Source organism: Copadichromis virginalis, linkage group LG19 (assembly GCF_057382275.1).
Source record: "Copadichromis virginalis isolate Kocher_CV1m ecotype Utaka linkage group LG19, C_Virginalis_male_GT1.1, whole genome shotgun sequence".
NCBI classification, from domain to species: Eukaryota; Metazoa; Chordata; class Actinopteri; order Cichliformes; family Cichlidae; genus Copadichromis; species Copadichromis virginalis.
Window position 1 is genome coordinate 31966565 of NC_140636.1, and position 15852 is coordinate 31982416.

General features: G+C 40.4%; 2 protein-coding genes across 2 annotated transcripts; one reads left to right on the top strand and one right to left on the bottom strand.

The window, feature by feature from the left end:
- Positions 1-9803, top strand: LOC146686493 (cleavage and polyadenylation specificity factor subunit 3). The gene is made up of 18 exons (XM_085441377.1): positions 1-207; positions 332-395; positions 646-743; positions 849-977; positions 1056-1233; positions 1342-1431; positions 1534-1684; positions 1875-2050; positions 2138-2296; positions 2732-2878; positions 2972-3124; positions 3233-3341; positions 3532-3630; positions 3832-3926; positions 4345-4432; positions 8491-8557; positions 8693-8789; positions 8869-9803. Exons 1-18 carry the CDS (start codon positions 137-139, stop codon positions 8968-8970), a joined length of 2073 nt encoding a protein of 690 aa, XP_085297503.1. The 5' UTR covers positions 1-136; the 3' UTR covers positions 8971-9803.
- On the bottom strand, positions 9802-11553 carry LOC146686494 (uncharacterized). The gene has a single exon (XM_085441378.1). It carries the CDS (start codon positions 11475-11477, stop codon positions 10437-10439), a length of 1041 nt encoding a protein of 346 aa, XP_085297504.1. The 5' UTR covers positions 11478-11553; the 3' UTR covers positions 9802-10436.
- Between the last annotated feature and the right edge of the window lie 4299 nt (positions 11554-15852).

Sequence of the window (15852 nt, forward strand, 5' to 3'; positions counted from 1 at the left end):
CCAGTCGGGCGTATTTTGGACACGCCCCCGGAAGTTCATTCAGAAAACACATTGAGTGCAGTATTATCGGATTTGTTATTATTATTTTATTTTATTTTTTTGTATTTTAAAAATGACACTAAAATTTTAGAACAGAATGGCCACAAAACGCAAAATAGAGATAATTGTCCCTGCCGAGGAAAGCGACCAGCTCCTGATTCGTCCACTGTGAGTTAATTTCTATTTTTTAGATATATGCACATACATATAAATATTATATTTTATGGCTGATTCATTGTGCCACCATAAAACCACATACATGCACTGATACCGTATTTGGCTCATGTTGCAGCGGTGCTGGGCAGGAGGTTGGGCGGTCATGCATTATCCTGGAGTTCAAAGGAAGGAAAATTATGGTAAAATAAATAATAACAAATAATTGGTTATACACTTATATCAATAGCAATAATAACTATATTACGGTTACCTGTTTGAAGGAGTACAAAGTGCAATTTTTTGTTTTTGATCCATTCATTCAATACAATTAAATTAATTTTATTATTTTATATATTTTGACATATAGTTGCCATTGTAGTATTTCATGTCCGAAAGCAGCATTGATGCAGATTGGATTTAAATGAACAAAGCTGTATTTGTGTGTGGCAGCTGGACTGCGGCATTCACCCTGGATTGGAGGGGATGGACGCTCTCCCATACATAGATTTGATTGACCCAGCTGAGATAGACCTGCTGCTGATCAGCCAGTGAGGCTCAACTGCCCTGTCTCCTTTACATTTTCACATTTTTCCTGCACAGAAACGACAGTTTAGATCTCTAATTATTGCTGGTTTTATGTGTTCTCATTCCAGCTTCCACCTGGATCACTGTGGAGCTCTGCCCTGGTTCCTCCAGAAGACCAGCTTTAAAGGGAGGACCTTCATGACTCATGCCACTAAAGCCATCTACCGCTGGCTCCTATCAGACTATGTTAAAGTCAGGTAGGGGCAAAGGTGCCTAGAGACAATTACCTTTTAATTGCAGTGCAGCATACAGTCATATTTTTATTATTATTGCAGTAACATCTCGGCAGATGACATGCTTTACACTGAAACCGACCTGGAGGAGAGCATGGACAAGATAGAGACAATCAACTTCCACGAGGTCAAAGAGGTGGCTGGGATCAAGTTTTGGTGCTACCACGCTGGTCATGTGCTGGGAGCTGCTATGTTCATGATCGAAATAGCTGGAGTCAAAGTAAAATTGCTGTTGTTTAATCGATAATGATAAGAAAGGATTGTTCGCTTAATTTTTTTTAAAAAGCTAACCTACATGTATATTCCCCATCTCCTTTTCCCTCCAAAGCTTCTGTACACAGGAGACTTTTCCCGCCAAGAAGACAGGCACCTCATGGCAGCTGAGATCCCCAGTGTCAAACCTGACATCTTAATCATAGTATGACATTATTTAACTATAATAAGTCATATTGAACACCTTTTTAAAAGGCTCCGTAGGTGATCGAAACATAGTCAGAAACTATTATTTGTCTTTCTGCAGGAGTCCACCTACGGCACTCACATCCATGAAAAAAGGGAAGAGCGAGAAGCTCGGTTCTGTAACACCGTCCATGACATTGTCAACAGAGAGGGTCGCTGTTTAATCCCTGTGTTTGCTTTGGGACGAGCACAGGAACTGCTGCTTATCTTGGGTTAGAAGTCATGTTTGACTCCCTGATACTGAAAATGTGATAATGTGTGTCAATATTGTTAACCTCAATGTTCAAATTTATGTTTAGCACTGGATTTCCTCTGATAGTTATGACTTTGGTTATTTGTCTTCTCTTTATCCCATTATCACTCATAGAAGTCTGTAAGATTGGGTTTAATGTTCTCTTGCAGACGAGTACTGGCAGAATCACCCAGAGCTCCATGACATCCCCATCTATTATGCTTCTTCCCTGGCCAAGAAGTGCATGGCTGTGTACCAGACATATGTTAACGCAATGAACGACAAGATCCGCAAGGCCATAAATATCAACAACCCTTTTGTCTTCAAGCATATCAGCAATCTGAAGGTAGAGACTGTCACAGAAACCCTGTGCATATTCTCAGGCTTGACTGTCTCTCTCCAAAAATAAAGCAGCACTGTCTATTCTTTCCAGAGCATGGATCACTTTGATGATATTGGCCCCAGCGTGGTGATGGCGTCTCCGGGCATGATGCAGAGCGGGCTCTCCAGGGAGCTCTTTGAGAGCTGGTGCACCGACAAGAGGAATGGAGTTATCATCGCCGGTTACTGCGTGGAGGGCACACTCGCCAAGGTTAGAGCACAGCAGGACAGCAAAAAAAAATTTTCTGAGCAAAGTGGGAAAAGATGCTGTGATCTAATAATCGATATGCTGATTCAATTGCACCAGATTGCCGTTATTTACAGCAATTTTCAAGCCATCAAATTTAAAACTCAGAAGCTGTGACAAAAGACAGGAATTACTCATTTTTTAAAGAAAAGAAATTAAGTTGCCACAAGAAGAAGGAAAAAAAAGTTTTCAGTGTTCTTTGTTCATTTTCTCTAATAAAAATGAATCGAACATGTGAAGTTTTTAGGTCATTAATTTGGCAAAGCAATCAAACTGAAGGCTCTAAAAGCAATTTACGTGCCATTTTCTTTAACTATTTTCTAAATCCTTTCACTGACTAAATGATTTATCAAGAAGATAATTGTAAAATCAGTCCTCAGTTATTTGCACACTCTACAGCACATCATGTCTGAGCCCGAGGAGATCACCACCATGTCGGGACAGAAGCTGCAGCTAAAGATGTCGGTGGACTACATCTCCTTCTCTGCCCACACTGATTACCAGCAGACCAGCGAGTTCATCAGAGCCCTCAAACCGCCACATGTGGTATGAGAAGAAAACAGTGTGGTGAAATTCACAGTTCTCTTGACTCGTCTTTTTTTGTCCTTTGCATAAAATGTTGCACATGTTTAATTTCAGATCCTGGTACATGGGGAGCAGAATGAGATGGCGCGCCTGAAAGCCGCGCTGATCAGAGAGTACGAGGATAACGACGAGGTTCACATCGAAGTCCACAACCCTCGCAACACTGAGGCTGTCACGCTGAACTTCAGAGGAGAGAAGCTGGCTAAGGTGCAGTACGCTTTTTGTGATCAGCAGTCGCTGAATTGTGCGTATGCTTTTTAATGACACTGTTAAAAATGACAAATCCACTGAAAATGGATACACTTCTCTTCTCAGGTGATGGGCTCACTGGCTGATAAGAAGTGTGTTCAGGGTCAAAGGGTATCAGGCATACTGGTGAAGAAGAATTTCAACTACCACATCCTCAATCCCTCTGACCTTTCCAGTAAGTTCACTTTCATTGTCCCCAGATGGAGAACAGGGCCACCAAGGCATTTTAGTAGCGTTGATGCTTCATGACTCTGTCATTGTTTTGGGGTATTTGGCCTCAAAACTAAACCAAAGTAGACTATGAATGAATGAATGAAACATTCCTCCTCTCGGAGCTGTACTGACCTGATCTGTCTGTTCTGCAGCGTACACAGAGCTGGCCATGAGTACAGTGAAACAGACCCAGGCCATCCCCTTCACTGGACCCTACTCACTGCTTGTCTGCCATCTGAGGAATCTCACAGGTAAGACTGCGTGACCATTTCTGTGGGAATCTCGATGACCATCTCTGCAGACAGTAGACTGTCTGAGACCATCCAAACTCATAAAAAGAAACAAAAAAACACAACTGCCCACATTGTTGCAGTTTGACACGTACTGCAACCTTTTGAGTTTTGTCAGCGTGTGAGTGATTTTTAACCCGTAGTGGTGACCGTCTTTCTCAGGTGATGTTGAAGAGCTGGACGGAACTGAGAAGAACACTTTGAAGATCTTTAAAAACATCACTCTAATCCAAGAGGCCGGCATGGTGCTGCTAGAGGTGAGAGCCCACAACGTAGCGCTGTGCTTTTCACACTAGTGTGCAAAACTGGGAGTCCTAAATGTATTTCTTTAGAGGATAGACACAGGGTTTGATATCACTGAAACACTCTAATAATCCTTTTAACAAGGTAAGAAGGTGAACACTGCACCAGTGTGCCACGTAATAGCAACTACTCATTTATGTTTTCTGCTGCTTTCCACGTGCATGTGTCCAGTGAACTACAATCCTGGGTTTGGTTCGGTGCAGACTATTGACTGGATCACTCTCCTTTGTAGCCATATAAAATCTAAGGGACAACTTTATGATTGGTTATTTCTGCTCCTAGCCACAGATTTTTAAAGGGAGTGTACGTTGTGATGCTCAGAGACAGCTTGGGACTTGTGTTTTATTAATTTGTCTTTATCTGCTGTTTCAGTGGATAGCTAACCCTCTAAATGACATGTATGCTGATGCTGTCACCACCGTGGTACTGGAGGTGCAGTCCAACCCAAAGGCTCAAAAAGGTCAGCTTGGTTATATAGACCCATATAAAAGATGGATGTAGGTAAGATGAAATCGCACACTGGTTTGTTCACACACACTTTGAAGCCTGAAATTAAACAGTTTGGCTGTGACATTTGAGCTAAGGGCTGTTGAAATCCCCAATCCACCTGATGTCATAGAAGTCATAGTCTTGGTGATTCTGGCCATTAGATTGTTTCTTTAATCATTTCTTTTGGTCGATGATCATGCACTCCTTGTTAGTTTTTGGTTTTTATGACATATTAAGTTCCCCTTTGTTTTTCTCCTTGCTATAATCAGGACCTTTGGATGTGTAATACACCTATTATGGTCTAGCATCCAGAAACTGCACAAATGGATTGGGTTCTGTGCACAAAGTACTCATGCACTATATTAACAGTTCACTCAGAACTTTATATATGGGATTGTTATCACGAATACCCATGAAACACCTGGAGTTGCTTCATGGCACACTTTTTGGGAATTATTGTCTTTAATCCTGCATTTGTGTGATTGAAAAGTGTGTGCAATGACACAGTTTTAAAGATTTGGCCTAAATAATTCTGGAGTGAATGAGCCTAAACATGATGACCGGACTAGTGACACCATATAACCTGTGACTCTCACACATGCACGTATGACTTGCCAGTTTCAGCTGAAACAATTTCAGTGTTTCAAACCATGTTCCAGAGTTTTTAGTTCACCGTTCATGAGGTTTCAAGAAGAAAATGAAAGACAGATCTGAATGTTTGAAAGTGTTTTGGAAAAACTCTGTAAAGATTAGATGAACAATACTCAAAGGATAAATCCAACTGGTTTATTTTGTTAGATAAGTTGAACAAAAAGTTAAACAAGCAAGTAAATAAAGAAACAAGGTAAAATGAAGTAAGAGCAAAAAAGTTAACAAGTAAATAAAGAAACAAGGCAGAGGAGAGAAAACCCCAACAATCCCCTCTGAGCAAGCACTAGGCGACAGTGGGGAGGAAAAACTGCCTTAAAACGGGCAGAAACCTCCGGCAGAACCAGGCTCAGGAGGGGGCAGTCAACTGCCGGGACTGGTTGGGGGGGTGAACAGAGGTGGAGCAAGACGAGGCTACATCAGTTGAAGAAGCAGCAGAGTTCCTCTTCCGGAAAAAGCTGAAGAATTTTTTCTTCTTTTTCATGGACTTTTCCACGAGGGCCTTTTTGTCCAGGATGAGGGTTCTCAACTCATCGATGGTTTCGGTGTTTTACTTCTCAAGTTTCTTGCATGTTTGTTCCACCTGTTCTAATGTTGCTTGTGTTTCTTCAAGCTTTTCTTTGAGGTCTTTGGATGTTGCCTCCTGTGTCAGCTTTGCCTTCTGCAGGTCTGCATTTCTCAGTTGATCTTCTTTGTGCAGGCCTTCTAGCTGCTCATTTCTTTTCTGGATATCGTGGAGCGTACACTGCAGGTCTTCATGCGTTCTGTCTTATTTTTGCTTTTGGGCCTGCATTTCTGTGTTTTCCCGCTTCAAGTTGTTGAATTCCAACAATATCCCCTTAATGAGCTCTGAGTTGTTTTTTGCCATTTGATCGATCCTTTTCTGCATCTGTGAGCATCGTTTTTCCAGTGTTTCCTTTTCTCCCTCCAGCTCACTTGTTTTGACCTTCAGTTCATTACAGAATTCTTGCATTTTTTGATTTTTACTCTCAAAGTCCTTGATAATGCACTTTTCTTCTGTCAGTCTTTCTTGCTTTTGCTCTTTCTCTTGAAGGAGGTCTTTCTTTTGGACCAGTGTTTGATCCAACCTTACCTTCACCATTCTGTACTTTTCCTGCATGCCTTGGAGTTCACGCTGCAGGTCGTTTTGCTTTGTGTCCTGTTGTTCCTTCTGTTGGAGGACTTCTTTATTTTTTTCTTCAGCTTCATCAAGCTTTTTTTGGAGCAGGTGATTCTTTTGGTCCATGTATTAGAGATCCCACTCTATCTTATCAATCGTCGCTTTCCTGCCTTGAAGCTGCTCGGACATTTCTTTAACTTCAGCGCTCTTTTTCTTGTTTTCTTTGATGAGGAATACAATCTGCTCTCTGGCTTGAGCAAACTTGATCCCCCAGCCCTCATTAATAATGTTGATGTCGGGCTGGCGCTGTAGTGTTTCTTCCAGGTGTTTGTTTTGTGCTTCCATTTGTAAGCACTTCTTCTCCAGGTGACGTTTTTCTTCTTCAATTTGTTGAATTTTGTTCTGGAGATGGTTGTTTTCATTCCTACTCTCCTGTAATGCCCTTTGGATGGATAAGAGGCCATTTGGAGAAATTGGCCGGCCACGCGTTGAAGGAGAGGCGGCGTAATCTTTTTGTCTTGGTTGCCGTAATCTTGGATACATGTTGGCGTTTGTATCCGATGACTCTGAGAGGTTTCCAAATTTTTCTGTAGTGAACGTTTGAAGGCTGCAAACAAACGAACTAAAAATTGCTGTTTCTCACCCCTACTTAAGGAAAAACTTCAAAGGATCAAAGATCCTTGTGACATCATCACTCCTAAGCCAATCAGATTGTCACATGACATTTTGAAATGTGGAATGGGGATATATATTTTTTTAAACAGTTTTCAAATTTAACTTAATATTTAAGTGTTTCTTACTTGACCCGCTTAGTCGATTAAAAAGTTAATTGCCACGAATACCCCTAATGTTATATAACAGACCACAGAAAAAAGACAGGTTTTTTTCTACGTGACAGAGCTATAATAAATGTTTAGTTTTTTTAAATCATCCTACTTTTTATAAAAGGGAACATTATTTAAAGAATATGTATTTAATTAAAAAACTCTGTATTCATCTAAAGGGTATAACAAGAAGGGTGACCTTCCTGCTCGAAAATGAAATGACCAAAATAAATGTATTTCTCTGCAATTACAAACTCTGTGTAAACAGTCTTGGTGTCAAAATAAAGCTAACACTGGTGAGATGTCATCAGAGCTGTAAATATTACTGCAGAAGTTACTGTGACTCAAACATAGAAAATTTGATTTTTTATTTCCCTCACCTAATTTTTAAAAGTATTTTATAGCAGCGGTCCCCAACCCCCGGGCCTCGGACCGGTACCGGTCCGTGAGTCGTTTGGTACCGGGCCGCGAGAGTTGAGGCTCAGGTGTGAAATGTATAGTTTTCAGGGTTTTTATCGGTTTTCAGCGTTATTTTGTTATCGTTTTTATTGTTTACTCGGTTTTCCTGGGTCTCTTCACGTGTGTTATGAATAAATTTTCTTTTTTTCGGTACCGGTACTAGTTTTATTTTGTTGTATTTATCCGCGACACCTTAAAGGCCGGTCCATGAAAATATTGTCGGGCATAAACCGGTCCGTGGCGCAAAAAAGGTTGGAGACCGCTGTTTTATAGCATATAACACCTTTGAAAATATGCTTTGGTTCCCATTTAAGTCCAGAAAATCCTAAATCAAGATATGGATATTACCTGTCCACAGATTCATGGTGACGTAACTGCTCTTTTAACTGTCTGGTGTCTTTGCTTTGTTTGTTGTTTGCAGACATGGTTTACATGAGCTTTTAGCTGAGATTCAGAGGTTTCTGTGGACACTACTCATGTCAGCACTTATATTTCGGACCTCGTGTTATAATCGATTAAACGCGATCTCCTCCCTTTTGCCCCCATTTTTGATGTTTTGGGTGCAAATGATCAGGCATGACATTCTCATAATAAATCAGATAAGATACTGCAAATAATTAAGCATACTATACTTTGTCATATATATTATGTTACATGTGACCATAATTTAAAAAAAATATTTAAAAGATATATAGTCTTAGTCTTTAATTGAAGAATGTTTTTACTAAAGTCATAAATCAAATGAAAAGCAGGGAAATTATAACATAAAAACTGACATTTTTTGCTGTAAGAGGAGTCGCCCCCTAAGGGCCATTAGAAGTACTGCATTGGTTTCACATTTCAGAACTCGATGTTACATCCATCTTTTAAACACAGTTAACAAAGCGCCATTAAGCACGTGGTGTACACGTGTGTTTAGTTGCTGCTGTAATTTTGAGGCGGGTGCTATCTGGTTAATGCTTTCTGCCTTATGAGCAGTGATGGAGACCCAGAGCAGCACTATGGACATGGATGTTTTCCATACTCGGCTAGAAGTCATGTTGCAGTAAGTGACAGAATAAATCCATAAAACATTTTTATAATGCAGTAGCATGAATATTTTTATGGAAATGAAGTTCCTCGGATAAATAGTTGCTAAGCTCTTAATGAATTATGTTATTTGTCTGCTGTCTGTTTTCAGGGACATGTTTGGAGAAGAATGCGTGAACTTCAGCGATGGTAAAATCATCTCTGTGACTGTGGACGGGAAGACGGTGCACATTTGCTTGAAAACAAGGGTGAGGATCTTTTGTCCTGTTAATGGGAGCTGCTGATTTGGTGTTTGAGTATGTCGCTGACTTCTTATCCCCTCACCAGTCTGTGTGCTACGAAGATGAATGCACAGAGGACGATTCACTCAGAGAGATGGTGGAACTGGCGGTGCAGCGGCTCTATGACGCTCTAAACCCCGTTATCTGAAGAAAGACACACACCTGCCTGCGGGTCTCCAGACATTGTTAGTGATCAGATATACACACACAGTTGGGACATCGTGTTAATGTAGATTAAAAACAAAATGCTGTGATTTGCATTGAAAAACACATTTTATCCACAGAGCATAGAAAACATCAAATGTTTAAACTGAGAAAATGTATGATTAGCTCAAGACGAGCTCATTTTTACTTGGATGGCAGCATCACTTCTTAGGAAAGTTGGAACAGTCATGTTTATCCACCAGATTGTCTGTTTTATGTATTGTAGATGATGAGACAGTCTTCGTAATTTTACAGAGGAACATTCTGAAATTGTTCCACAGTTTACAGAGCTGTTTCACAGACTGAAGAAACACAGTAACAAGTGAGCAAGACTGACTTGCGAGAATAAGCTATGTGATGTTATTTAACAGATTCTTGTGTTGTTTGTATTGTAAGCACTTTTAATTATAAAATACATCATTATGTTAACTGCGTTTGAGTGTAGATTCACTGCAGGTTTCATTTGACCTGAGTTCATTATTAATATGCACTGATATGACTTGTTTACTTTTAAATGTGATGATGTGTGTGAATTTCTAAATGCACTACATGTGCTGTAAGTATTTGTTGTTTTAAGAAGGCTTCTACTTTAAAAACAGTGTTGTGTTTACTTTTGTCGATTTTAAATATACAGTATTCATTGTAATCGTGTGATCTTTGGACATACACATGCTTGTTTTATGTAATTTAATATTTATTTTTGTTTTAAAATCTGTTCTCACTAAAAACACTACATGCATTGACAAAATCAAATAAAAAGAGGCAACACAAACAGTGCCCATAAGTCTTTTATTCATTAAATATCTGAAAAAATATACCCAGTAATTTCACAATAAATATAATCAAAGGCACATTCTTTAAAAATAACCATCTGATTTTAACCATAAAGTTGCTTTAATTCCCATTTTGGCTGGACTTTCAAGATATTACCACACCCTTTACTTATATTACTATAAATATGTCATAAATAGTAACACATTACCATTGAAGCTTGGCTTGTCATTAACATTTGTATAATTTCTACCAGACAAATGACTTTATTAAAGCCAAAGGAGCTGAAGTGAATGGTTGTAAACCAACCACCGAAGTGCTGCTGTGCAAAAGGTAATACAGGATGAACCAAGACCACAAGTGATTTCTATTTTGTCATATTTAACCTCTTCTATATGATGTATTCACAAACAGCAAATGTGCATGTTGCACTTTTTTTGCTGATCAAAGCTCCAGAATGAGCTATTTTTAACAACACATTTGAACGGGGGGAAAAAAAGCTTTAACTAATGGATGCTTGTTGTTTATTTTCATGACAATTTACTACCCGACTTAAAATTAGGTGAAATGTTTAATAGTGTGATCAGTGGAGGAGTTTCAAGGGGGACCACAGTGTCCCTCATTTCCCAGCAGATTTATTCATCCCCGTTTTAAGTTGATTAGTAAACCTATGGCTACCACCAGCAGCATACCAACTCCCAGCTCCATCATCTTGCCCATTTCCTTCTCGCCTATAGTGTCCTGTTTCTTCTTCAGTATCTCCTCTTTGCGGACTCGGATGTCTCTTTGCCTCTGCAGCTGCTCGCTGTAGTGGGACTTGTAGAACTGGTCGAAATCAAAGATGCCTCCTCGGCCGTCTGGGTCCACCACGGAGCGTCGGCTGTCGGTTTGCCGTCTGCCTGCGCTCCCGCTCGTGTCCTTGACGGTAGGCCTGACTGTAGCGGTGAGGTCTGCCAGACTCAATAGTCCCAGGTCATATTTCTTCCTGAGCCCCTTGTTTCCCAGCACGGTGTAGGCCTCGCTGATCTCCGAAAAGCGGACTGTGGCCTCTTCGCTGCCAGTGTTTCTATCCGGGTGGTAGGTGAAGGACTGCTTGTAGTACGCTGTTTTTATCTGGGTTCGAGTGGCGGAAGGTGCCACTTCAAGGATATCATAGTAGCCAGTTTTGGTTTTGTAAAGAGGCTCGGATCTGGCTCCATCACCGCTGTAAGCCCTGATAAATGACCGCTGCCCGTGTTGCCAGTACAAATGCTGACTATAAGGGCTCTGCTGTCGGCGGAAAGTGCGGGGCGAAGTCCTCCAAAACCCGGCGCGTCTCCACTGTCGAGACAGATTCCTGTTTTCTCTTTGTACCTGGTTCTTATTATAAAGAGAAAACTCCTCAGGAACATAGTAATGGTAATTTTCTGCAACCGCTCCGTTCTCCCAAATAGCACCAAGCACCGGCTTTACACTTGTGTAACCGTCCCGAGAAGCTAGAGCACGGTCTGTGTGCGCGGCGTCTTTGGCTCCATACGGCCTGCCATTATGATTATCACCCCAAAGAAGCCCTGCTGGCAAAGGCGAACCGTGTGAGGCACCTTTCTCGTGTTTACTGTGGCTGACACGTAGGCAGTAGTTATTTAATTTGTGTAAGAAACCGTGCGCCCTCCTTCCAAAACAACTCCTGACCTCCGCCATGTTTCCTCTGACGAGTGCTATGTTCGAAGCGTGTGTCGGGTAATCTCGGGGAGTTTTTGTCTTCTTCTTCTGTATAGGGTTTACTGGCGGTCGGCAAACAGCAAAATGGTGCATTACCGCCACCAACTGGTGTGGAAAGAAAGAAAGAAAGAAAGAAAGAAAGAAAGAAAGAAAGAAAGAAAGAAAGAAAGAAAGAAAGAAAGAAAATCCAAATTCTCCCGAACAAATGGGTCTGCCTTAAAAACCAAAATACAGCCTGATAACTTTCACCTATAGAGGTCGTGCGAAACAAATCAAGTCGAACTTCACTTCCAATATAAAAAAAAAAAAAAAAAGTATTGCTATTTATTGAATACTTTCTCTCTTTTTAAACTGGGACGTAGAAACACTGAAATAAGAGGTCATGCATAAATAAACTAAAAATCAAGACACTTATATGTAATCAATTATCATCTAGCTTCTTAATGAGAGAAAGGTGAAGCCAGATACATCAGTAAAAAATATGGACACTCTAAGTGACTTAACAACAGTGATGGGAATAAAGGCGTTACAACTAACAGCGTTACTAACGGCATTACTTTTTTCAGTAACGAGTAATCTAACTAATTACTATTCCTATCGTTACAACGCCGTTACGTTACTAACAAGAAAATGCGGAGCGGTCACGTTACTATTTTTCAACAAACAGACGGTTGATACGGAGCCCCCCAGGGGACATGGGAGAAAAAAAAAATTACGGAGGAAAAAAAAAAATTAGAGAGGAAAAAAAAAAGAATTAGGGAGGAAAAAAAAAATTAAGACGGACTTTTGCGAGCGCTCGCAAAAGTATTGCGAGATCTCGCAAAAGTATTGCGAGCGCTCGCAATAAGTATTGCGAGATCTCGCAATAAGTATTGCGAGCGCTTGCAAAAGTATTGTGAGATCTCGCAAAAGTTTTAGCCGCATTCTTCGGAGGCCGCCAGCTCGAAGCCGACCGGGAGGTCGAGGCACGATGTGCCGGGAAAGCGGTGTTCCTCCCGGCTGTAGTAGGTCTCGACTTCCCGTTAGCTTCGAGCTAGTGGCCGCCAGCTCGAAGCCGACCGGGAGGTCGAGGCACGATGTGCCGGGAAAGCGGTGTTCCTCCCGGCTGTAGTAGGTCTCGACCTCCCGTTAGCTTCGAGCTAGTGGGTGTCAGATCTCCAAAAACGTCGGAGCTCTTTTGCAAATATGTGATGTCTTGTAAACCGAGCAGGTATCTGACGTTTACACAACTACATTCACGCCTCAAAATATCTTAAAAGTGTATTTTGTGACCCAGAAAGAGTAATATTACAACTAAGTAGCTGCCGCCATTGTTGGAGTTTTGCGAGATCTCGCAATAAGTATTGCGAGATCTCGCAAAAGTATTGCGAGATCTCACAAAAGTATTGCGAGCGCTCGCAATAAGTATTGCGAGATCTCGCAATAAGTATTGCGAGCGCTCGCAAAAGTATTGTGAGATCTCGCAAAAGTTTTAGCCGCATTCTTCGGAGGCCGCCAGCTCGAAGCCGACCGGGAGGTCGAGGCACGATGTGCCGGGAAAGCGGTGTTCCTCCCGGCTGTAGTAGGTCTCGACTTCCCGTTAGCTTCGAGCTAGTGGCCGCCAGCTCGAAGCCGACCGGGAGGTCGAGGCACGATGTGCCGGGAAAGCGGTGTTCCTCCCGGCTGTAGTAGGTCTCGACCTCCCGTTAGCTTCGAGCTAGTGGGTGTCAGATCTCCAAAAACGTCGGAGCTCTTTTGCAAATATGTGATGTCTTGTAAACCGAGCAGGTATCTGACGTTTACACAACTACATTCACGCCTCAAAATATCTTAAAAGTGTATTTTGTGACCCAGAAAGAGTAATATTACAACTAAGTAGCTGCCGCCATTGTTGGAGTTTTGCGAGATCTCGCAATACTTTTGCGAGATCTCGCAATACTTTTGCGAGCGCTCGCAATACTTTTGCGAGATCTCGCAAAAGTCCGTCTTAATTTTTTTTTTTCTCCCTAATTTTTTTTTTTTCCTCCCTAATTTTTTTTTCTCCCATGTCCCCTGGGGGGCTCCGTAGGTTGAAGCTGTGTTTAGGTTACTGCACCTTATATCAGTTGCACGGAAGTAGCTGTAAGTAATCTGGACGCTACAGCTTTAAGTAGCTGCGCGCGCTCCTGCGGGTGGCAATCACTTTCTGCCCAACGATCACTTTTTTGCACAACACCTGGAGCTAAGGGGGCAAAAGAATCGCATGAGTGCTGCTGTTTAACTGAGGAAGAATAAAGTAGTCGTAGTCGGTAAGCCAATCACATGACCACTTCAAGATGACAAAGCAACAAGGTGATATTTTTAAATTTTGAATTTTTAAATTGTGTTGATAGGCCACGTAAAACCAGAGTCATGATAAACAATATATACATGGCGTTTTTTCCTCAATAGTTTTGTCAAGTTTACTGTCTAAGGACAGCGCTAGCAAGCACTCTGCTTATGACCAAAAAAAGAAAACAAAAACCCACCCCTTTCGTGTTGGTGGAAAAATTCACAATGTCCACCAATCAAAAACTGATAGGGCAACCTGACATTTGGTTGTTTAGGAAGAGGGGGAAGTTTTAGGAGTGATGAGAGAGAGAGAGAGCAGAAAAAGAGAAAGAGAGTGAGTTTTGAGATGTGAGAGGTTTGTGACGCTTAACATGTTTGGAGTGTGTAGTTAATGTGTTGTCTCGTGTAGTTAGTTAGTGCGTAGTGTTGTGTGTGTGTGTCATAACAATGAGGTGACTGCTGTCTGCAGGTATCAGGCTGTGATGTTCTCCTTTATAGTGGACAGAAATTATTTTTTCGGAGTGGCACAAATAATTTGTGTGGCATCTTATTGAATGCAGAACAGCTGATTGTTCTGTAAATAGTTTGAAATGGTTATTTAAAAAAGGGTAAAAGGTAAATGGCTGCAAATAACTTTGTCTGCGAAACTTGTGCATATGATTTTAAAATTGGCAATTTATATTAAAGTTATGAAATATGATTAAATAAACATGTTTGTGGTTGTTACAAAAAACTTTTCTACTTGGGATTTATGTTTTTTGTCTGATTTTGGATCAATTTTATTAATACAGTATGTCAAAATGAAAACATAACTGTAAATTCAAACACGTGAGGTTGTGCTGAAAACAATGATACCAAACAAGGCAAAGTAAATAGTTTTTAACGGTGAAATGTAGAGGAAACATCAAATGTAATGAAAAATGACCAATTATACCCTGGACCCCAGAGGGTTAATTTTTTTTTAAAGTAACGCAATAGTTACTTTATAAGTAATTCATTACTTTTAGAATATTGTAACTCAGTTACCAACTCAGTTACTTTTTTGAAGAAATAATTAGTAACTATAATTAATTACTTTTTCAAAGTAACTTGCCCAACACTGCTTACCAATATAAATATCACTGAAAAATGATATGACATATATTAGTGGACATGCAAATGTCAGACTTTAATGTCAATTTTATTTCTATAGCACATTTGAATGCAACAAGGTTGAGCAAAGTGCTTTATAAGTTGGTCAAACCAAAAAAGATAAAACCGTAGATCGATCGAATTAATGGAATAAATATGGAATAAAAACAAACAAAAACAATAAAATGAGCTATATTGGTGGCGGGGTTAGCACAGAGAGACAGATAACCATTCACCATCCACAATCATAACATAAAAAAAACACATGGTACTCAAACTTAACCCAAGTTAAAAAAAAAAAAAAAAAAAAAAAAAAAAGCGACCAGAGCAAAACAAAACACACAAGTAAAATATATGTGTCAAAAACAAAGACATAGCCTAACATATTAGAAAACCTAGCCTTATTGTAAGGCTGTATTTGTTGTTTGGTTAAAATGTAACTAGTTATAAAAACATTATAACTTGACTGACTTAAATTTCATAATTTCTAGAAGATTCTTTTGTCCTCAAATATAATGATTAAATAATAACAATTTAACGTATATGAAGGAAACGGTTTCCAGGGCCTAATCCGTGGATCGACTTCCTTCGAGGCGTGGACGTCTATCAGCAGAGAATGTACCTTCACCTATCAGCAGAGAATGTCCCTTAGTCTGTAACACAGTCAAATATATTCTCAAGTAATATTCAAGCATGCCATTCAGCGTGTTAGTACGAGCTCGGGAGCAGCTTGGGAGAACAAGAAAACAGAGACTGCTTTAGATTGTCTTCCCAAAGTGACTCAACTTTATTCACAAGTACAACAGTTTATATAGAGGGTAAAATTCATGAGACAGCAGATTATCAGTTTAAACCAGTACAGACCAAGATAAGGCAGTGTCTTCCTGCCCATGGGTGAAGAAGCATCCTTTGTGTAGTGTATCAGTTCAGCTAC

What these genes read in the sequence shown, in the direction of transcription:
- LOC146686493 (XM_085441377.1), top strand. Translation starts at nt 137, where the DNA reads ATGGCCACAAAACGCAAAATAGAGATAATTGTCCCTGCCGAGGAAAGC. An exon ending in GGAACTGCTGCTTATCTTGG is followed by an intron (nt 1,685 to 1,874) that starts GTTAGAAGTCAT and finishes GTTCTCTTGCAG; the next exon opens with ACGAGTACTGGCAGAATCAC. An exon ending in CCATCTGAGGAATCTCACAG is followed by an intron (nt 3,631 to 3,831) that starts GTAAGACTGCGT and finishes CGTCTTTCTCAG; the next exon opens with GTGATGTTGAAGAGCTGGAC.
- LOC146686494 (XM_085441378.1), bottom strand. Translation starts at nt 11,477, where the DNA reads ATGGCGGAGGTCAGGAGTTGTTTTGGAAGGAGGGCGCACGGTTTCTTA.